A 23683-nucleotide genomic window follows, 5' to 3' on the forward strand; every position below is an offset into this window, starting at 1 on the left:
AGGAATCACATCTATTTGTTGGGATGTTTTTTAAACATTAGTACTAATTATGAAGATACTTACACTCATGTGTAACTAACTTAAGCCTCTTGCACTTCATTCCTTAAACTACAATTGTTCATTTGCTGGTGTAATACAGATGGAATCTAAGGCAAGGCATGAGGACTGAATGGCCTTTTTCAGGTGGATTAATACAAACATATAGTACAATATTACTAGCATTCATTCTTGAACAGTTGTTTCATACTTTTCAGGAAGCTCTTGAGACTTAGCCATTTTCTTTTTTTACAAAGACAGTGCAAATCAGAGTCTACACAGAACAAAAGGCAGACCCAGTTACAAATACCGAGTCTTTGCCCTCCTCGAGCTTTTTATCAGCCCCGCAGCTGAGCCCTAATGCAGAGCAGAGCTGTTAGAGCTCATACCTGTGCCTCTGTCCCACCAGTTCATGGTCCCTTCATCAGCTGTTTCCACCAGAATGTAGTGGAGCCTGGAGGCTTTGATTAAAAAAGAAATTAATGGTTGGATTGGAATGTTGTTTCATATATCTAATATGTATTTTAATGTATTTATAAAAGTTAAGTGAAAAATCCTCCCTTTCATTTCAGTAGTTACAGAGATATGAGTTACAAGTATGGCTCAAGAGAAACTCAGAATTTACCACTTTCATTGCCAGTCAGTTTAAATCTGAGGTAAAATGTAGCTGTTGGTTATACTCACATGACTGTACTGATACTATCAGCTTTGAAGTAACAATCTAATTGGTATATAAATTATACTATTGCGGCAAAGTTAAGCACTAAAAATTACCACTTCAGCCATAATTTAGCCTTCTTCTGCATGTTCTTTATTTCCACGATCAAATACTAGCCTTTTCCAGAAGCTTATTGCTTCATTTAGTGCATAATATAGTGGGAGATCGCTCAATTAAGGGGACTGTTCTACATACTCTTCCTCCAGCATGTTCCCAGAACACACCAAAGTGAGCCCTGAATCATAACTTACTCATCTTTTCACAGCTTTTGATGTCCATCAGCGTAGTCTCCAAATGGGATTTACTAAATTCTTCTCAACATCCCTGAGTGCAAAAAGCGGTGCTAATGCTCGTTACTTTCACAGCTGAGGAGCAGAGATATTAACCTCACAAACACACACCGCGTCTGAGCAGTCGTATGCAGATGCTTGTAGTCTGATGTTTTCCAGATAACCTTGCATCTTTTAAAGCATTTCGCTTGTGCTGATCACAACTGTCAACTGCAGTGGTGAAGGCTCTGCACCTCTGTGCAGTAGGGCACAGGCATGATAACGACACCGAGACAGAACTCCTGTCACGGGCTTTGAGTGACTCGCATCAGATCTGTGAGAACTTGATGGCAGGTGTAGGGGGAAAAACCAAATCTCCAAGGAAGCATTCATCTACTGAAGCTGCCGTCTTCTCCATGCCCCTGTTCTTGTGCCCATACTGAAGTAACTTCCAGTAGGATTCTTGACTACAGAACACTTGTTGCGCGATGTCCCCTTGGATTTCTCCTCCTGTCCCCAAGCCACCGTCTGCTCCAGCCAGAGAAGAGGGGAGCCACTCTTTCCAAATAAAGCTATCCTAGCTTTATTTTGAGAGAGATCTAACTATGCTCACTATGTTTCCCTCCCATGGATGCATACACATGGAAACGCTTTACAGGCAACTTTAGCTCAAACATTTCAAGTTTGGTGAAAAGACAAGTAACCTTAATTATAGCCTCTAATACCTGCACTGCCTGTGCACTAAGATTAATGTGGTATTCTCTGCCTGAATTAGGCAAGTGAAAGTGTCCTTAGACTAGTAAACAAGATACATGAATCTGGGGCGGGGAGAGGGGTAATCTTTTTTTTTAGAAGAAATAATTCTTTTTAGAGTTTGGATTTATTTTATATTATAAATGCCTTAAAAACTTTGTTTTATTTCTGTGCTGTTTTCTTGCACATTTTAATGTAAATTGCTTTTGTTGTTTTTCTATAAGGCTCAGGCTGGACGTACTACCATCGTGATTGCTCACAGGCTGTCTACCATTAAGACTGCTGACACTATTGCTGGATTTGAGAATGGCATTGTGGTTGAACAAGGAACACACAGTGAGCTCATGTTGCAGAAGGGAGTCTACTATTCTCTTGTAACACAGCAGGTAAGGGCAAATTTATTTATTTTCTTTCTCCAATTCATGAAGTTGTGAAATGCTGGTATGTGGAGATATTTTCTCTCTATATTTCCTGCACGTTGTCCAGCTGGCCACTGCTCAGTCACTCTAGTCTGGGCACGGACACAGGCTTGAAATTCTTGGGGGTTTTACCCATAAAAGCGTTTCACATTTACACAATCCAATATGTCACGAACATAAGTGATATAATTATAGCATAACCATAGAATAATTAGATTCCAGGAGGATTCCATAGACTGCTTAAAGAAAAAGAGAAAATAGGAAGAAAAAAAACCAAGACCAAATAGTTTACCTCTCTGCCATTGCAGACTGAAATATCTGTAGCCTATGGGCATCAGTGAACACATGATTGAAACAGCACTACTCATGAGAAAAAAATTTTACTCTTCCTTCTCCCTGTTCAAAAAGTCTTGTGATTGTATATCCTGAATCCTCACTAGAGTTGTAGCAATAACATTCAAGATGACGGGACATCAGAAGAAAGCGAAGACACAGGGGCTGAGGAATACAAGGAAAATGACAGAAATGACCTTGCGAAGGAGCTGACTCAAGATGGTTTTGAAGAATCGGTGACCTCTGGGAGAGGCAGCATTCGAAGAAGATCCAGCAGACTTAAGAGCAAAAGCAACTCTTCTAAGAAAAAATCCTCTGAAAAAAAGAAAAAAAAAGAGCTAGAGGTTAGTATTAAAATTGTAGTTTGGAATTTTAGTGATAACATGTAAGCATAAACACAAAGCACATAACTTTAATTACTTTCAGATAGCTAGCTACCATGCAGCCTTTACCCTGGTGCTCTTACAGTCAGTATTCACCAGGCTGAGTATTTGTTGTGTCATAGCAATATGAGGGCAATTGTGTATGTCTTATTAAATACTTCATTTTAACACTATTGACTTAGAACTGAAAAGAACTTGTGCTGTTGATTTGTTATGCTTCATAAAAGTAAGTGTATTATTTCAGTGTTACTGATGTTTTAATTCTATATAATTAAAACAAGTTGTGAGACTTCATTTGCAGGATTCTTTATTTCTGGTACTCACTGTTGCAAATACTGGTGGATAATGTAATCCCTGGAGTGCGCATACCAAGTATTAAGGCCCTTTGGAATATCATATTGCCTTTATGTCAAACGAAAAAAAATATCAAAACCCTAATGTATTCTAAATAAAAGAACTATTATTCTCTCTCTCAATCTTAGTATATGCTTTAAAACGTACAGTTCTGGAGGTTTTATTCAAATAAAACCCTTTAATTGACAAATGTCATATAGGAATAAAAGTCACAGAGGAAGTTCAGGTTTTAGAACCTTGATTTGTCAAAATTGACTAAAACTTGCACATCGCAATCAATAGGAGCAGATTTCTAGTGGACTTTGGCTCAGACTTTGGGTAGGCAGCTCAATAGAAACTTGATCCTATTTTGTACTGCTTGAACTACAGTCTTTTGCGGGAAATATATTGAAAGAGTTGTTTGGCATTTTGGGGGTTTTGGATTTGTTTTTTATACCTGCCTTCAGAAACCTTGACATGAATAAAGGATAACATAAATTCTGAAGTAAAACCTTTTTAAAAATCTTTTAAATCTATGGAAGGATCTAGGATTAGGATCTAATCTGTAATGCAGCATCTGGTTATTTAAAATACTTATGGAAGCCTTAGTGTACTTTGTATCTATTGATATTCCTTTTCACTAAAATATAGCTTCTAACTAATACATATTTCAAATAGTACGAAGGAACTGGATCCACTCCTATTATCACAAAAAAAAAATTTTGCAACTTTTTGTCTGTGTACTAATACTGCTTAAGACCTTATCAGAGAAAGTGGTGGGTGTTCATGCTTAAGACTTCAGTATTCATCACATTCACAAAAACTTGAGAAATCAAGCATTCAGCTGTCATAACTATTTGTTTCAGAAACCTCAGCCCACTTTTATGGTTGAGGTTTAGCCACCTTCATTCAGCATCTGAAACATGGGATAAAACAAGCAAAAGCAACTTAAATCGTAACCCTGCCTAATATTTTGTTTCATTTCCAATATTTTCTTTTTTTTTGCTTCTCCAGAACTCCCTTTGTGGAGGCATAAGCACTTGAATAAATTAGGAAAGCAGAACAGGGCATTTTTTTGTACTTTCAAAGGAGATGCAGGCTGACTTACTGTTACACATGCCTCTTTCATGCTTTTGGTAATGATGCATAGACTATAGTTTGCAAAGAGAAAGATGTCCTCTCTACCCAATTGTATTACTGCCAGCCCACTAGCATTTAGCTGAACTGGAGGGATCTTTTCTGTGCTCTGAACACTGAGACTTTTAGTTCTTTATAAAGATTCAAGTGTTAAAGTTGCCATTCATGATGACCAGTCCTGTCTTGACTTTCAATGACATGTCCTTGCCCTTCTCCCCTCATAACTTAGCCTTTTGTTAAATTTTTGCCTCCAAACTTTCACAATGCAGTGGAAGTTCTAGGATATGAAATAGCAAAGCTGCAGTTTGCTTGCTCTGAGTGCACAGAGAGGGCTTTCAGTAGTTTACCAAGACAGCTCACTACTCAAAACCTGATGAACACCCATTTTCTGGGGAATTTCATGTTTCCAAGGAAAACTTTACAGCCTTCTCTTTCCTGTAGGAAGAAAATCTCCCTGACGTGCCTTACTCGAGAATCTTGGCTCTGAACAAACCTGAGTGGCTATATGTACTACTGGGAGTGATTGCTGCTGCCGTCTCAGGAGGGGTCCATCCTGCATTCGCTGTTATATTTGGAAAAATCATTGGGGTAAGCTTTTTTTTGAAATGGACGTTGCAGTCCTGAGCCTCCTACACGCTCAACCAGTTGTCCCGATACATAAGACTCTGGGTGGGATTCACTTGTATAAATGGATCCAATGAAAAATGGGGAAATGCCGAAATGACTCTCTAGAGGCAGAAGCCCAGTGGAACTGTGTCTAACTAGCAGAGGGAGGAACAATAGTTGGAGCTGGGTGAACAAATTAGTGATGTGTAGGTTAAATGGAAAGCTGGACTGTCTTCTGGCCCTCAACAGACAATTGATTGCAGGCTGATTTCAGGATCCAGGATACTTGCTAAGAGAAATTGAATCGTAGAATGGTTTGAGTTCTAATATAAGGTCGAATTTCGACCTGTGGTACACAGCCGTGATGTGGCTCAGTCAGCAACCTCAGAGTTGGAAGGGACCTTAAAGATCACCTAGTTCCAACTCCTCTGCCATGGACAGGGACACCTTCCTGTTGCTCAAAGCCTCATCCAACCTGGCCTTGAACACTGCCAGGGATGGAAGCAGACAAACTTCTTGAGACGAAGGCTGATTTATGTAATGGGCACTCATTGTCTACGTACTCATGTTTGTTTTTTCTTGCATAGGCTTTTCAAGAAACAGATCCAGAAAAGAGGAATAAAAACACTGTGGTGCTTTCTTTAATGTTTCTTTTACTTGGAGCAATTATCTTAGTAGCATACATAATCCAAGTAAGTGTCACTACCTGAAATGTAAGTTCTTAACTCCCCAGCAGGTTGTGGGTATAACTCATATCAGTGCAGTTGGAGAAGCAAAACACTGATCAGAGCTTACAAAAACATGCAGAAGTGGCAGGGTTCTTCCTGAGATACGTGGGTTTGATGGATGTGCTTACCTGAGGACATATGTCCATATCTGCTGTTGTTTTAAATAAGCCAGTGATGGCAATGTGGATTCAGCACGACTGAAATCAAAGTTGAGGGTCTGGCCATAAAAGTCAAAGTTAAGACTGGCATTTCTCATTGACAGTCTATAGACTTTTGCCAAAGTAAGTGTAAAATAGACTCTTTCCATAGCAGATGGTGGTTTTCATACCATCAAGCAAACTCCATCATTTGCTGTTCTCTTATGACTGCTCCACAGCTTACAGGAAACAGTTACTGCACGTCCATGTCCATACCATAAAATCCACTGGTATGAGTGCTGAGAGTTAATGTCTCTGGTAGCACTTGGACTAGGGAGGCCGACGACTAGACAGATGGATGTATCTTCTAGCGCTGCTGAGGTGTATGAATAAGGTATTACAGCAAAGCTCCTGCCATCTTTGTATGTTGCTTCCTTTCTGTGGGAAAAGAGCATTTCAGGTTCCAGGACCACGAATGACACTTTTCCCAAGACTTATAAATGCACAGGTAGTTATGGCAGACTTTTTGGTGTCATTGCTTTTGTTGTGTGGCTTTATAAATGGAGTTAAAGCATGAGATGAGAAAACATGACTCTCTTTCCTCTCCCAGGGATTCATGTTTGGTAAATCTGGAGAAATGCTAACAATGAGACTGCGCTCTTTGTCCTTCAGAGCGTTACTTCAGCAGGTATGAATTACGCAGCTAGGGTATCATGAGAGCCAGATGGCTTTTGCAGACTGTTACGAGGTACATATTGGGTTTTAATTGTGTGGTCTGGAGAAAAGAAAACAAAAATATGCCTCTTCTACCACTAGCTTCAGAAAAAATACAGCTTTTCTGAAAATCTCCTGATTCATGTGCAATTTACCTCAGTGCTGCTACTGCAAATAGTTTAATTTTGAAGGAGCGTCATTGCAAATGTGCATATTTGACACACTGACATGCACATGCTTTGCAGCTGTCTATGGGTACCAGGATGATGAAAAAAGTTGAATTTCCTCTTGCTTGTGTGGTCATGATGCGAATATGTAGATTTAAGTCTAATCTGTTTAGTTATTTAGATTTAAATCTACATGCTGCAATTCATAGCAAACAGACAATCTGATAATTTTTTACTATCAAAAATTTAAATTGCCCTATTGCATCAAGAATTACCCATGAGAAGAATAAAGTACTTATATTAAACCCTTCCCGTAATCTGTGCCATTTCATGCTACTTGCATAGAAGTTTTGAGAATGCATAACTTGGCACTCTGCACACCTATTGGGGTACAAGAACCTGTGTATTCATAGAAACATCCAAAAGGGACTAGGAGAAAAAAAAATTAGTGATGAGAAAAAAAACTGCCATGGCCTTTGGAGATAAGAGTCCTTTCTTTATGTAAAAATATAGATAAGCAATTGTTCTTCTATAGTTAATGGAATAGAGGACTTGTAAGAAGACAATACTTAACTTTATTAGGCTCAAGGAAGGACTGAGTAAAAGATGTTATCATAATAAAAGTTTCTAAATAGGTACATTCAGAAGAACGTTACAGTTAATTACATTTTGATTGTGAACAATTAGATGTTCAAAACAGGATAATACTTTTTGAGCTTTTTCTTTTAGTTTAGTTGGAAGATACTGACCACAGAGGAAGAATATTACAATTAGCCATCATGACTTGAACTTTCATTTCACCATATGCCACCTGAGCTGGAAATGTTTGTTCTTTTTATTGGTAATCCTGATAAATCTGAAATATGATAAGAACATGTAATTTTCTGAAAAAAAAAAAAAACAATAACAGTATCTTTTCTTGCAGGAGATTGGATGGTACGATGATCAGAAAAATGCTGTTGGTGTTCTGTTAACTCGGCTTGCCACAGATGCTTCCCAAGTCAAAGGGGTATGCTGATTCCATTTTTGTGTGCTTTTCTAATTTTTTTTTCTTACAAAAGTTAATTGTAATTGGCAGGGGACGCTGAGGTTATTTCAGAACACAGGTAGTAAATCTACCCCACAGACACTGGCAGATGCATTTACATAGCATGCTGTTGATGCCTTGGAAATGGCTTCCCAGCTGATAATTTGAGAACTATGAATAATCCAGCATATGTGCATGTACCTTTCATTTTCCTCCCTGCAAGTCTTTAAGTTAAGTATATAATAATTGTAGACCATTTCACCAAGCAAAACAATGTCTGTGCTGGGGACCAGAATCAGTGGACCTCAGGTTTTTACACACTATGATGGATGTCACCTAAGTACCAGAAGAAGTTGCATCTGCAGATGATACAAATCTTTGCAGACCTTAATGAAGGTAATTCTTCCCATCTCCACCAACTGTGCTTCACACACAAGCAGGCCAAACAGTAAGAGGTAGCCCAGCATTAATGAAAAACACGAGGGAGTGTGATGGCCAAGGGAGGGAATGACTCAAGGTGCTGGTATGGGAGAGGCGGGCACTGGGCACTGGCAAGAGACTATGGCAAATTCTGTACGACTCTTCCTACTGCTCACCTTCAGCAGCAGTTGCTGATGATTGGCCAAATGTCCCTCGGTTTCTTCCCTCCTCCCTGAGGAGAAAAAAAAAAAATACTGCAGGACTTGTAGGAGAAAAGTTTTCTGTTTTATTTTTCAAATGTCTTTGTGTCCTTCAGATTCGTACATCAAAAACCCTTTAATCCCGATGTTTTTCAATCTCAGTAGATTTTTGTTTTTCTCTCCTGTCCTCTTTTTTTATGAGCTGGTAGTGAGAAAATAGTCTTTGACAATTCTTAGTCATTTTAATTTCTTTAAGTGCCAATTTGCTTCAGTGGCATTGAACTACATCACCCTGTGAGGGCAGTAGAAAGGAGGGGTAAACAGAGTCCCCTAACTACAAAAGCCAGATAAGGGCATGAATTGCTCTCCAAAGTTACTGTATTCTCTGGAGCACTGCAGAGTGTCAGTAAGTACCGTGCCTCGTGCTGCACTGGCTGAAGCTTCCAAATTCATCTTTGTGTGTAGCCACTAGAACATGTGGCAACAATTCACCTTGACATTGGTTTAATTATTGCTATTTTAAATTTTATTGAACAAGAAAAGCCTTTTCAGGGCAGGAAAGTTTTTTGGCAAAAGAGGAAGAATTTTGCTTCCCACCCAAGAATTTTTGGGGTTTTTTTCCATCAAGATGACCTATTTCCACAGGGCTGTTTTCAGACCTTTTTTTCTGCAGATCAGAGCCCACCCAGATGCTGGATGCTAATCATCTCTCATTTTAAGAGTTCTTGATGAAAAGGTTACACAGGCTGGGAGCAGACAGGCATTCTTCAGTGTGAGTTCATCTTTCCCACTCATTATTCCTGCTGAAATAAAGCATTTCTGCAGGGTGGCCAAATTCAGATTTTTTTCTGAGAACCCAAGCCCAGGTGCAGCAGCGTGAGAACCTGAGGATGAGTATTTTCCACCACTGTTAGTGGGATGGGTCAACGAATTACTTGTTAGAAAGAAGCCTGTCTTACCTAATGCTGGACACCAAACAGCCAACCTACCCTACTGTGACAGTGGCCACAGTCTTCTGTGCCTCAGGTAGTGCAGGAAGTCCCAGACATATTTAATTAAATAACTGCTGTGACCAACTGTTTAGACTCCTTTAACCTTGCTGGGAAGCCTGAATGCTGGCAGATAAGAGGAACATTTAGGAACAGTTAGAGAAGTAGGTGCATAATGTCCACGCACGTGACCGCGCATGGTTTCATCTTCCAGCTGAACTGCTGACCTCGACTGTATAGTGATTTCAAGTGCGATACAAGCAACAAAATCTAATGACGGATATTTGGGGGTTTCTGGGGTTTTCTTAGGCAACTGGAAACCGACTTGGACTGATGGTTATGACTGTTTTTACCCTGCTGACTGCCATCATTATTGCATTCGTATATGGCTGGCAGTTAACTTTGCTTATCCTGGCCTGCGTTCCTTTCCTTATTGGCGCAAACGCTGTGAATGTTAGCTCTATGTCTGGTCATGCCACAAAAGATCAAAAAGCTTTGGAAGAAGCTGGAAGAGTAAGTTCTCCAATTTTAACTACACGGTTATGCAGTGAGATCACTTTATAAGGATGACACTGTAGCTATATCACAGCTGACTCAATTATCCAAGATAAATGAAGGAGGGGAGAGGAAAAGACAGGACAGGGTGGAGGGCAAAGGGAATGTTTACACGTCCCTAAGAAAAGCAAAACATAGATAACACAAAATGTCAATAAATTAGGCCATAAAAACACATTTGAAAGCCTCCATGGTGGGTTTTTGGGCAGGGTCAGCTGTAATGGCAGTAGCACCGGGCACTGGTGTACCTTGTACTGAGGGCGAGCGGCATAGCTCTGTGCTGCTCTATGCCACAGCCGAGAGCATGGCAGGGCTGAGCCACTGAGCCCTGACATTGCTATTTTTTTATTCCATCATAAAATTTAAGCCATTAATGTGCATAATGAGGGGTATTGTCTTCATTCAGCTGATAAAGCTCTTCTAGGAGACAGTACTCCATGCAAAAGTGCAAGCTGCGTTTGGATGATTGGGGTTTGTTCCTAAATTACTAAATAAGGTTTAATTCATTGGGATCACAACTCATGGGTTAAGGCAGGGGCTGCTGATGCTTCCTGTGTGCTGGCCCAATGCTGTGAACTCAAATATGCTGTTGGCTTCAGGCCTCATCCTGTCTTGTGACCATGGGGTGAATAATCTTGTCCCTCTGGGCTTTTCTTCACCTGGTAGTAAGACCTGGATCTCGTCTCTAAAGCAAACACTTTCTGATCTAAAATAATAAATGCTAGGGAAGAGAGAACGTATTTGGGAGGTATGTTGTAAATTGCAGTTGTAAGGACTTACCTATTTGTTTTATCTCTAATTTAGATTTCAACAGAGTCAGTTGAAAACATAAGAACTGTAGCTTCACTGACCAGGGAAGAAGCATTTTATGAAAGATATGTTAAAAGTTTGAATGGTCCATATAGGTAGGATCTTTTTCTTTAATAATTCTTTCTTTGTACATTTTAGTCTTTCAGTTTTACTGTTGTCATGGTTTGATACATTTTTTGCAAACTATCTGATATCCACAAGATCGGGAAGGATATCTATAGCAATTTACGTAGTTTTGAAATTTGTTCACTTGTTATATTTTAATATATATTCTTAAATGCAGAGTGAAAAAACATTTGCAGGATTTGCTTTTTCATCATGTAAACGGTTTATAAACTGCATTTTATGCTTATGTGTCTCAGAATACCGTGTTTGATTGTGTATCATCCAGTGAAATGCATTCCAATCATCGAATTTCAGATTCGAAAAATCTAATTTTTCTTTCGTCCTTTGAGGGAATTCATGTAAAAGGAGGAGTTGAAAATAATGCGTTGCATAATCAGCCAAAACAGAGTTAAAACTCAGTGTCTAGTGAACTAGTAATACCTCCAGATATGGGCAGGATGCTTGCTTGGACCGTCAAAGGTCTCTGATTTACAGCTCGGACTAGAACGGAGATTTCCGTTTCTTCAGAGAGCATCCTAAACCATGAGGGCAGAGGGTCCTCCGGGCTCTGATTCAGTGTGCATTCAATTAGCTGCATGAAATGAAACTTCTCCAGAAGGATAGATTGAGAAATCGAGGCTTAGTCTGAGCCCCTGAGGGATACCCAGCAGTGCGTCCCTGCTCTGAATCGGGATATGAGGTCTCTGCTCGGATGAGAAGACCTGGCAGAAGCCCACAGGCAGCTCTTATCCTGGGCTGGAGCCTGCTTATTTTCTTAATAATATGGGTCATATGTGGTAGTTAGTAAATTTTATCCTTTTCTTTAACTGCTCTAGTGACCTGCCCTGCTATAGAAAAGCAAAGGAGGAGATTCAAGATAGCATAACTGAGGATGAAGGATCTCATTGCTCTAACTTTCTGTCCTAAGGGCAGATCCATGTCACGATGCAGGATGCTTTTAGGATCTGGCAGGGCTTGTTTGTGAGTGTGCATGTATTCTGAGCTGATTTGTTGTGTTTTCAGGGGGTAAGCTGTATCGCTTAAAAACTTTAACACAGAAATCTGGCCATCCCCCAGTCAGTGTCTGCTGTTTTGGTTTTACAAGTTATTTACGGAAAGTCTCTTCCTTTATCAGAGATGCTTTGACAAAAGCTCCTTTGCGTGGATTTGTCTATGGAGTAGCTCAGTCTGCAAACTACTTCATTAATGCAGCAGTCTACAGATTTGGAGCATGGCTTATTGCTCATTGTCTGACCAACTTTGAAAATGTATTTATGTGAGTATGCTTTATAAAATGTAAAAAAAAAATCGATACACATGATAATGATTTCAATACATGCAAATTATTTCATCTAATTACAGAGGTAATGGGGAACAGATATTCAGGAATTCAGTCTGGCTGGGAGTGCAGTTTGGGCAGAAGGACTGCTTTGGGGAAAGGTGTGGTTTTGGGCAGCGAAGCAGTAAGCGTGTGCCATGCTCAGCATGCCCACTCGGGAGAAGACTTCGCTGCTTGACGTTCCTTTAAGGCAGAGAGCATTGCATGGAGGAGTGATGTGACACCACTGCTCATCTATAAAGTACTTTTAGGAATAGGCAGAACTTCCTAATACTGGATGATTTGGGGAGTGGAGAGCTCCAGAAATGTCATAATCTAAAGATGCTAAAAAATTTTATTTTGAGGGTTTATTTTAAACATGAGGAAAAAAATGCATTCTTCTACCTGAAATGAATGGTGCTTTGTTTCTTGTTTTTTAGTGTCTTCTCTTCCATCGTATTTTCAGCTATGAATGTTGGTCAATCTGCTTCTCTGGCACCAGATTATGGCAAAGCTAAAATGTCAGCTCAAAGAATCTTCCAACTTTTGGACAGAAAACCTCTAATTGACAGTTACAGTGAAGAAGGTGAAAAATTGGTAAGGTCTTTCTCAGAAAAACCTTGAAACAAACTAAATTACTAATGTTGTGTTGTCTTAAAAACTGTGTTCATCATTGTTGGTTTTTTAAGGTGTCACAAAAGACAGGTATTATGTAAAATAGTGGGTACTATCTTGCTATTTATAATGGGCCAGATTATTTTTGGTTTTCAGTCAGAAGTGTATATCCTTAAATGTAGTCTTGCTCTGAGTGAACTAAAACAAAAATATTACTTTTCATTCTACTCACCCACATCTTAAATGATTTCAGGGAAGCTCTGACAATGTCAGTTCCACTCACAGTTGCATTGCCTTTGTAAGGGTTTACAAGAGAAATGAAATACAAATGCATTTTTCTACTGTTTAGGTGGATAAGACAATCTAGTTTCTTCAGATACAGAACAGTTTTTCCAAAATCCATCCTCTTACAACCATGGAAACTCTTAAAAGTAAAAATATATTCTTGTGAAGTCAGAACTGTCTTAATGAATAGTCTGTTTTGCTTTAAAGTTGCGGCAGGGGAGTCAGGGGAACAACAAACACCCCCCCCACCACCACCCCCCCCCAAAAAAAAAGACAAGAAAGAAAAAACCAAAAACAGTGTCAAAAAAATCTCAAAATACTTCACCTCTAAACCAAAATTGTCATTAAGGAAACTGATGTCAGCATTTGTCAAATTTCTGCATGAAATGCTTTCAGTTTACATGATCTGGAAGGATTACATTTGCACACCCATCTAATTTTAAAATGAACTTCTTGTGTAGGATTCAGATAGTAGCCCCGATCAGGGAGCCATAATCTGGTTTCTATAACTTTAAGCTCACACACGGGATTTTCAGCCTTTAAAGTTACGAGCACATTTACGTGTCTTCTTGAACCAGGGCCCTCCAGCACAGATGCTGAAAGATTTGGCAGAAGGTCCCTGGTAAAATAAAACATAAATGAAAATATTTCCAATATAGGCTGGACTCGAATACCGATGATGCCTGTGACTTCTGCAAAGCCAAGCTTTGAGCTCGTTAAATGAGATCATCAGCTGCTGTGAGAGCACTGTGCTAGTGGTGCTGCTAGTATGTATGTAGGGCTGACTCCTGCCCTAAGAGACAGGAGAGGCCTTAATGTGTGTCCCTTTTTTCCACTTGTGCTTAGAAATCAGCCTGGCTAGAATGGCTGATTAACAGCTATCGTTGCTTTTTAAAACACAGTTTGTCCTGCGTGCCTGTAAATCACCGACTGAAGAATGGAGCTCTGCTGTTTTATAGCTGATCTTGACCTTGTGTTACATTCGTTCAGACTGTGCTACCTGCAGTGTGAGATCAGGAACGCAAACGCTATAGGTTACAGCAAGAGTAGAAGTGCCTCAATTGCATGTGTCAGAAATGAAAAATATTAACCTTGTTTGTCTAAAGATATTCTTTTCAAAGGTGAAGTGAAAAATAGATAAGAGATGCAGAAAACTGTTTCTTCAGAAGGATCTAGCAACTAACATTTGCAGACCATCACATAAATAATGATAGTACGCTCAGTTCAATATGTAATTTAAAAGAAGGACATCAAAAGCAGTTTTGAAAACATCTTCCCAAACTTTCTTGTCGGTTCTCTCACTTTAATAACAGTCTTAAAAGTGTTATTATAGTTAAAGCTAATAAATGCTAATATGAGCACGTGAACTTTCTATTACTTTTCAGAGCAATTTTGAAGGCAACATTGAATTCAGAAACATCCATTTTGCATATCCAACAAGGCCAGAAGTTCAAGTTTTGCAAGGACTCAACATGAAGGTTAACAAAGGACAGACTCTGGCATTAGTAGGAAGCAGCGGCTGTGGCAAAAGCACGTCCATTCAGCTCTTGGAGAGATTTTATGACCCTGCGAAAGGACAAGTGGTAAAAATAGACTCGTGTAGCTATTAATAACAATTAAATCTACAGAACTCTCTATATTCCAAGGTTTCAAAGGCTTTAAACAACACTAGCAATATCTCTGGAGAGGTGCCTTTTTAAGAGGTGTGTGTTACTGAGGTTGTGGCTCCAGTGGAGCTGTAGACAACATCAAGACCTCTGTCATTGCATGTTAGACACACATGCCAGCACTGGTACCCATGTTGGCATAGTGCAGCAGCTTGAGGTTCTGGTCTCACTGGGGAACAGAATGATGGGGTCAGATCATGTTACCTCCCCAAAGCTGCTCACAGCCTGGTCACACAGGGGCTTAACGTTCATGTCACTTGCTTGTCAGTGTGTAAGTCATCTTGTTAATATGAATTCACACATTAGGGACATAGATGCATAGTCCGGGTAATATGAATGTAATCCCAGAGAGATGGTACGGCCTGCTGTTGGAGGGTTGCAATGGGCTGTTTGATGTGGTCTCCATTCATGGGTGTAGAAAGTCCAAGGAGACTTCCTTGGAGGTTTTAAGATTGCATTAAAAGCCTACAGCTGTGAATATTTATTGTTGTGTTCAGCTTCTCAGAGTGAGGCTTTCCAGTGAGGTTCCTGGTGCTTCTTGTGGTCAGTCGGACGGGAAGGGCTGCAGGGACAGCTGGTGATCTGCTTTCTGTGTTTCCAACTGCTGGGAAAAGGAAGCAAAAACACACACAAAATGAAAAACTAGTGAAAGGAAATATTCCACCTATACTACTGGTTCTTTTCCATTTTGCATGCAAAATTTTCGTGATTCCAGCTGGGAATCTAACACATAACAGGCTTCCTTTTACAATTCCTCTTTCCTGATTACCGTTTGTATCTGTGGATGAGCTCTGTAGTCAACTTGGCATCATTTTTCTGTTGCTTTTTCTAGTTAGCAGATGGATTTGATACCAAATCTTTGCATTTACAATGGCTGAGGTCCAGACTAGGCCTGGTGTCCCAGGAGCCCATTTTGTTTGACTGCAGCATTGCTGAAAACATTCAATATGGAGACAACAGTCGGGTGGTTAGTCAGGAGGAAATTGAAGCAGCAGCTAAAGCAGCAAATATTCATACCTTCATTGAAAACCTGCCAGAGGTAAGAGATAGTGACCTTCTCTTCACAGTGAGATTAGATTTTTGGAGTGACATGGAGAAATCTAGGCAATGCTTACTTCAGTCAAATCAAAAAGAAACATTTCTGTTTCCCTTAACAGGAAAAAAATATGGAATTTATGTTTTAAAATGTCAGTACGTTTCAAGCTTAAAATTCTTGTTAGTTTGTTCAAAAAAAGTCAATGTTCCTATTAATATAGTACTATGAGGAAAAAATAAGAGGACACTTCATGTACAAACAGGTCATCATAATTTCTTGATGTTTTCCCTTTGAAAGCTGAAACTCCTCGAGTTACTCTGAGACAGATTTTTTTTAAAATTTTTTTTCTATAATGATTCAGAAAAACTAAATGTTCTTCATTTCTAATTGGATGAACCATGCATCACAAGTGTTTCTTAACAAATACAAAGGGGCAATAAATCAAAAGTGAATGACATGGCTTTTGACCTTTACGCCTGCCAAGAGTTTGGTTCCAACAAAGAAAAATGCTTTGATGGTTTGTTTTCACTGTAGTTCTGAGTAACTTGAAAATGATGTAATGATGCTGAAAAATGTTTCATTTTCATTACTACTAATAATGTTTGGGACTCTTTATTCACAAGTAATGCAAGATCAAGTTCTTCATGTATATGTTAGTAAACGTGGAATCTCTAGTTACTCTTACAATCATACGCTTATACCATTCAAGACCTATTCCAGCCTTTGGGGAATATATATGAATATATATATTCACTTAAATTACGTATATATATATATATTCACATAAATATATGTGAATATATGTGTATAACTCTTCATACTAGAGGTGTTTATAAAACCTTAGCTTTATTAAAACCACTTACACTATTATTTTCTTCTGAGATGGAAATACCTAATCATTGTTATAGCCACACATAAAACATTAAAAACATTACTTTTCTAATCTTCCTTCTCTAAGAGTATTCACAGGCCTTCTTTTTTAATTTTTCACATCCAGAAATATAATACCCGGGTGGGTGAGAAAGGAACACAACTTTCTGGAGGTCAGAAACAAAGAATAGCAATTGCTCGTGCTCTGGTTCGTAATCCTGCCATTCTGCTTCTGGACGAAGCTACCTCTGCTCTTGATACAGAAAGTGAGAAGGTGAGTAATGATTGTTATGTGAAATATATATGTCTATGTACAGGGCTAGTTGCTTTCTGTAGAATAAAATCAATGCAAATATGTTGCAAATGCTCAGCTGTGAAACAACAGGGCAGGTGTATCATGGTAGCTTTTTTGGCTATAAGTTGGGAATTGAATCACAGTAGGAAGCTGAGCGTATCTACTCAACAAACAGGTAGAAAACTCAAAAAGTAGAAAACACCATGGGGAGCTGATTTTATTCAGCTGTCTTCCTGTTAGCTATATTTGATGGTAAATACTGAATTTGTGTTCTGACCCAAACTGCCTAAGAACCCAATGTCTCATGCTCATTTGTCAGCCTCACTGACCTCAGTGATAAACCCTGTTGAGTGGGAGTCTCGTGTATGCCCTAATCTGTATATCTATGGGAGATATATTCAGATGACAACAAAGAGAAAGAAATCAAATGTGTTTCCTATGACAAGTGAAGGCTTTCTAGATGCTAACAGCATTTTCATGCCATCTGTGTGCAGATCGTCCAGAAAGCTCTGGATAACGCCCGGCAAGGTCGAACCTGCATCGTCATTGCGCACCGCCTGATGACTGTACAGACTGCAGACGTCATTGCAGTGATCCAGAATGGCAGGGTGGTTGAGCAGGGCACCCACAGCCAGTTACTGGCAAAGGAAGGACACTACTATGCCCTTGTAAATGCCCAAGTCTCTAATTAATAGTTTGCAGATTATTTTTTTTAATTGTTTTTTTTCTGTGAAGACGTGAAAAGCTTACAGAAAATTACCATTGGCTGTGTCTGTGCTGATGGAGCAGGGACCATATGTTGCAGCCTGGTTGCTGCGCCCGATATAGCCCTTGCCCCACACACCCATGGAGGTGAGCAGTGCATGCCCTGGGGTGAGTCATGGAAGGGGCACAGCGGAGTCCCAGGGGCTGAATCTGCTGGGAAATTGTGTGATCTGGAGGGAGCCAGACCTTGGGTAGTCTCATCCACACCGTGGCTTAGGTGGGGCACACTACTCTCGCTGTCTGCCCAAACCCTGGCCTGTATCAAGTGCCATAAACCAAGGCAGTACCAGCGTTTGACACTGGTTAAGCATCATGGATAAGCAGTGAGCTGGTGCTTGTGCTTGCCCCTTGGGTTTCTTCATCAGCCAGATGCAGCCATAAAATCATCTTAATTAAAGATTACTGTCAATTCTTACTGACTGCTGAGTTCCAAATAAACGCATTTGTATTAAATCTAGAGAGAAGTGGCTGGATGTGTGGGTTTGTTGGGGGTTTTCCCCAGTTTATGCCACGTTTCTGATACTATGATGCTTCACATGTTTCTTGAGACGCAATGTTCTATATCAGACAATAATTGTAATAGTTACAAGCTTTCCATATAAACATAAACTGACATAAAATATACTATTTTTTTTGTTTAGCGTTTTTCAATTGCTGATCTAACAGAGTTTAATTGCTTTTTGCATCCATCAGGGTAATATCAAAAGTCTTGCAGGGGAGCTAGGACGGCTTCTTTTGGAGTGGACTCACATCAGCCATGTAAATAGTTGGGTTTTTTTTTTTTAAAAAAAAAAGTTAAAAAGTAGTTCTCAATATGAGGTCTTTTATTTTGAGTAGATATGGTGCGTAGGGACATGGTTTAGTGGTGGACTTGGTAGTGTTAGGTTAACAGTTGAACTTAATGATCTTAAGGTTCTTTTCCAACCTAAATGATTCTATGAATAATTTTAAAGATTGTTTGAAATGTTGGCAAAACTCATTTACACATGTGCTTTAATAACTGATTATTCCTCTGATATATTCCTCAGGGTGCTGCAATACATCATTCAACAGTTGAAGAATCTGTACTGTGTAGTCAGAGTGACTCAGCAGCTGTTTTTTTTGGCTGGTTAAACCCAATTTTAGCATTTTAATTTTCTAAGGCTTTGCACGTGGCTTTGGGTTAGGATTTGTGGCCTGGAGCAACCTGCAGTACTTTATAATTTCCAGATAACTCTACTCAATTGTAACAAACAAAACTTACAGTAATGACTATCTCCTTCGCTCCTTTCAATTGTTTTCTGGCATCAGAATTCATGAGGGGATAAAACACACAAAAGAAAACAAATTCTGGTCTCAGCTTTGCCAAAATAAATACAGTCACTTTCCCTTACATGGTTTTTCTCAGGGACTGTTACAAAAGGAGTTATCACCCATTCAGGCACCCCTGACCCTGTGACCTCTTCGCTTTCTCACGATAGGCAGATACTACCGGACTGCTGCCCTCATTATATTCCCAATTATCCAATGTGGGCTCTGATTAATTCCCACCTTCCCTGTTTTGTTTCTGCACTGGAGTTAAAATTACAAGCAGTAGAGTTTGATTCTCAGTTTTGAAAATAAAATATCTTCCTTCTTAACCCATAAATCTTTGGGGAAAGAGTTTTTTTGTGCTTTTGTGTTAGATGCATATGTATGTCGTTTTGTTACAATTGTAGTGAATAATAAATTTTTGTAGTATTACAATTCATTATGATCTATTGCTGTAACAATTAAGTAAGATGAAGTGATAATGGGAAATTGATTTAAGTATATAAATAGAAGAGATAACAGTCACTAAGTGGAGGGTCTATAGCATAAAGAATCATCTAACATCTGGGGCTAGTTAATAGAGCATCTTTGTGGAAAATACTACATTCACATCCATACAGATAACAGAAGAATCCAAAACGTGCTTCCTTCCCATCAGCTTGGGATTATTTACCAGCACAGAGACAAGAGGAGTGAGCAAATATGCATTATTTGACCTGGAAGGTGTTGAAAGAGCTGCTGCATGGTCAGAAAAATAAGTTCTGTGACTCATGTTTCTGCTTCTTTCCTCTTTCAGAGGTGAATGTTAGCTACCATGGAAGAAAAAAAGTGGCTACACTTGCATCCCTTTTGGCATGTTCCTCACCCTTGTTTGCAATAGTGTTCTCATGCTGCTGTAGCTGGACAGACTCAGTACCAGCTGTGTATGTTAAGGATAAATAAAGTAAGCAAGGATAAATGAAGTAAGAGGCTCAGCAGCACTCTCTCACATTGTTCTTTACAGAAAGGTAGGATTTGGTCTGGACCAGAAGAAGCAGGTGCTGACGTCATGACGGAGGGAACGTGTGTGCACCACTCTGAGCTGTGGTGGCCAAGCAGGGAAAGAGCAGTGCCAGACAGATGTGCCTCAGAAATGTCCTCTGCTCTTCCGTCATTAAACAGGGGAAGTGGAAAACACCATTGAAGTAAATAGCATTGATTTACTTAAGTTCACAAAGGAGATGTTGTGTAACACAAGAACAGACTTTACTGATTTATCTCAATACAAATGTACTAAAAGCTGCTTGTATCACAGCCCTATTTAAAAGATCGTCTGCAGATCTGAGAAAAACACCAGAAAAAAGCAAATCCTGGAAAAGAGATGATGAGCAAGGAAACAGAGCCAAATCCCAGCCACCTGGAAGAAGGACAAAAAAGCACACTACTGCATGCCTGCTAAAAGACAGACTGAGCTGGATGATTTTACTGAGTCCATGAGATATAAATAGATTAGTACACTCAGCTTGTAGGCAGTAACAACAAACTCTGATGGTTTATTTCAGGCCATCCAAGTCACCTTCCCAGCTGGATATGCCCATACGGCTTGTAGGCTGGCTCTGATTAAAAGCAGACCTAAATTCAGAGGCAAATGCATGTTAAAAGAACCTTTTCAGCACCAAACCCTAAGCTGATATAGAGATCAAAAGGATCAGCCCTGGTAGAAAAGAAAAGCCTATGAGGACACATCTTAACAGCAAAGGATTTGTCAGTCCCATCATTCTCTGTCTTGTACTGCCATCTACCCCGAGTGCCAGAGTTAAAAAAAGACTTCCCTTATCCCTGCCCAAGCAGGAGCTAGTGTTCTCCAAATATGCCTGCAACGTGGTGAGTCGCTGCTGGTGTCACCAGGGACCTCACTCCTAAGATGACTGTCACGAGAACAGTGATGAAGGAAACACATCAGCCCATGGTTGTCAAGGAACACCAAAGTATTTGTTATTGACTAGATGAGAAGCACTTAGCCTGGACCCTTACTTTATGTCAGCACTCATCTAGACCTCCTGGGGAATTATTAAGGTATGATGTTCTAAAAAAGAGAGCGGAGACTTCAGAGAAGGCATTCGTAAGGGATTTTGGAGAAAGAATTGAGAGTGTCTTAACCACTTGACCCCATTGTAGTATCATACATAGCTGTTAGATTTGATTAAAACTTTGCAATCATTAGTCTAGTTAAAATGTTGATTACTACTGGGCAGACTGAAGCCCCAGAGACGGGATAAGTTGTTGACAGAAGCATGTGAATTGGAGGACATAGGACTTGATTATCCTTATGCCCTCAAAGAGTTAATTGTCCTCTTGTTTGTATGGGCATTGGAGTGCACCAGTCCCAGTGGGTGTGGATGTTTCCCATCCCTGGGTGTGCTATTCCAGTCTGAAATACCTGTCGGCAATTCAGGAATAATGCTGTTTGCAAAACAGTAAATTCATGCAGTGCTTATCATCACGTGTGTTTTCCCAGATGTCTACTGTCCTCTGCAGCCTACAAAATTTCAATTTATATTCATCTAAAATCAGTAAAGTACACATCTTCTTAAAGAAGTTATTTAATAATTTTGGCTGTATGGCAAGAATGAAAGCTTTCATTGAAATTGCAGTTTGCAACCCTTGTACTCTTAGAAATGATCTTTTTTCGAAAAGCGAGGAGAAAAGATCAACTGGCATTTTTTCAGGGTCAGCCAAAATACTACACCCACGTGCCTTTTTTTTTTTTTTTTTTAACTGGATTAAATTTATTAGTTTCGTTAAAATTTGGAGAGTTTGCAAAATTCTGCTAAACAATCTGTGTCAGGCCATACCTACCTTGGCCTTTCTCTGCTACTGTCAACATGCATGTCACTGCTGACTTTTCACTTGTGTTTGCAAGTGGGAATGTGTCAGCTCGAAGGGCTCTTGCCATACTGAGCTTTAGGAAAATTCCCCGTCACACTTGGGAGTGGGCCTATTTAAATGTTAATTAAATGTGATTTCACCTAATTACTAAGGGAAACGTTAAGAAACTGCGCAGGATCGTTAAGGTCTGTTCACCTGACATTGCTGGAGGGTTTGAAGTGAAACTGCTCTCCAGGACTGTGCTTGCCCTAGGAAAATAGCTGTCCTTGTAATACCAGTTTAAAAAAAAAAAAAAAAAAAAAAAAGCCAGATCTCGATCTGCTAGATCCTATCATACAGATATCAGTAAGACAGCTGATAACCTAGTGCCAATGGAGCTTGGATTTCAAGGGTTAAGTATCTTCTCTGGATGAGGCTTGTGCCTCTGCTTCCATGAAGTAGCCTGTTGTCACAGCAGTGCCTGCTGTGACCCGCTGCCTGCTGCCACTGGCCCTCTGCCCAGGGAACTCATTTCTCGAAGGAGAAACAACCAAAAGCAGAAGAGTTTGCACAGTTTATCTGGAGCCATGTTTGTAGCTTGCTGAAGAAGAAAATCAAGTGACAGGTTTTCCGAGGTATTTCCAAGCTCTTCTGTTTGCAAATGGACTTGGATTATACAGGAGAAACGTGGCTTGGCAGTCAATACAGCTATATCCAAGCTGCACATGAACTGGTCAAGACAGTGGGTGAAAGCCAGTACATTACTTGACCTCCTTCAATGTATCCATACTGCTGTGTGTAAAACAGACTCGACTTTCGTAAAACACACCTTCCCCGTGTCTGAGACATTAACATGTTTCTAAGATCTCCAACATGGGTGAGGAACAGCTAAGCAACAAGGCCACAAACAGCATGTATGTCAGGTTTTTTCTTGTAAAATATACTTGAGGGCTTATTTTTAAAGTCCTGATCCTTTGGTACTTGTAAAAGACTGATAGTTTTCCATGCAAAAGTGGAAGAATCCAGATGCCTCACTATTCGTTATCAGCCTCCAGCTGCCCTAGGTATAAACCTTGCCACAGATTGCCTATCACCCTGACATTTTCAAGGGTTTCAGCTCTCCCTGACTGTTCACTTCCAGTTGCCTGGGTTGCTTTTCCTCCTCAAGCACCTTCCCCAGCACACACAGCCAATGCTGCACCATGTGATCCAATGCAAAAGGACAAACAGAGATGAGAGGGGAAGTGCCAAAAGCAATAGTGATGCAAAAGGATTACTTTCTAAAACTAACAAAAATTCCTCAGCAGAAGACTGGTCATTGCTCTCGGTAAGTGAATCATTTACACTGGATTGCTTCCATCTGCCTCTGTGCTGTGTTTTGTCATCTAGACTGCGGGCAGCTCTTACCTACCTGAGACCCTAGCAGCCATCTTCTCATTTTAGCATTTATTGCCTGATTCATCAGCAGTTATGGCCAGAAACTGTTTTGTGAAGTGTGTCTTTCAGTCTGGAAATAATAATTTCCCGTGCCCGTAGGGAAGCTCACACATCCGCTTGAGTTCTCCCCAGCCTATCCCCAGCAGATGTCTGACCACATCAGCATCACATGCTCCAAAGCAAACTCACTAAGCCTTCCTGTAATTCTCCCAAAGATGCCAGTCTTTATTTTACTGAATGCTTTCACAGAAAGTCATGTTAGCTCAAAAAATAGATTTTGTGGACTTGTTTGAATTGACCGTTATGTATTTCCTTGCTTTGCTGTTTCCATAGGAGTAACACCCTTATTTCTTTCTAATCATTAGGAACGTTGTCTGTCACTACTGCCTTTTCCAAAGCAAAACCACCTTGCAGTTAAC

General features: G+C 39.9%; 1 protein-coding gene across 2 annotated transcripts in view; it reads left to right on the forward strand.

The window, feature by feature from the left end:
• The window catches only part of ABCB5 (ATP binding cassette subfamily B member 5), a 35903-nt gene extending 18286 nt beyond the window's left edge, over nt 1-17617 (forward strand). Inside the window, exons 15-28 of one of the 2 annotated variants that reach the window (XM_086614901.1) lie at nt 2001-2162; nt 2636-2872; nt 4823-4969; nt 5575-5679; nt 6463-6540; nt 7659-7742; nt 9679-9882; nt 10729-10829; nt 11975-12115; nt 12598-12754; nt 14443-14656; nt 15561-15763; nt 16758-16904; nt 17420-17617. In XM_086614901.1, the coding sequence (XP_086471027.1) occupies nt 2001-2162; nt 2636-2872; nt 4823-4969; nt 5575-5679; nt 6463-6540; nt 7659-7742; nt 9679-9882; nt 10729-10829; nt 11975-12115; nt 12598-12754; nt 14443-14656; nt 15561-15763; nt 16758-16904; nt 17420-17617 (2178 nt within the window). Of the gene's footprint in view, nt 1-2000; nt 2163-2635; nt 2873-4822; nt 4970-5574; nt 5680-6462; nt 6541-7658; nt 7743-9678; nt 9883-10728; nt 10830-11974; nt 12116-12597; nt 12755-14442; nt 14657-15556; nt 15764-16757; nt 16905-17419 lie in introns of both variants that reach the window. The other variant, XM_086614902.1, reaches the window with a different exon arrangement.
• The last annotated feature ends 6066 nt before the right edge of the window (nt 17618-23683 follow it).

Source organism: Tauraco erythrolophus, chromosome 7, assembly GCF_009769465.1.
Source record: "Tauraco erythrolophus isolate bTauEry1 chromosome 7, bTauEry1.pri, whole genome shotgun sequence".
Lineage (NCBI taxonomy): Eukaryota > Metazoa > Chordata > Aves > Musophagiformes > Musophagidae > Tauraco > Tauraco erythrolophus.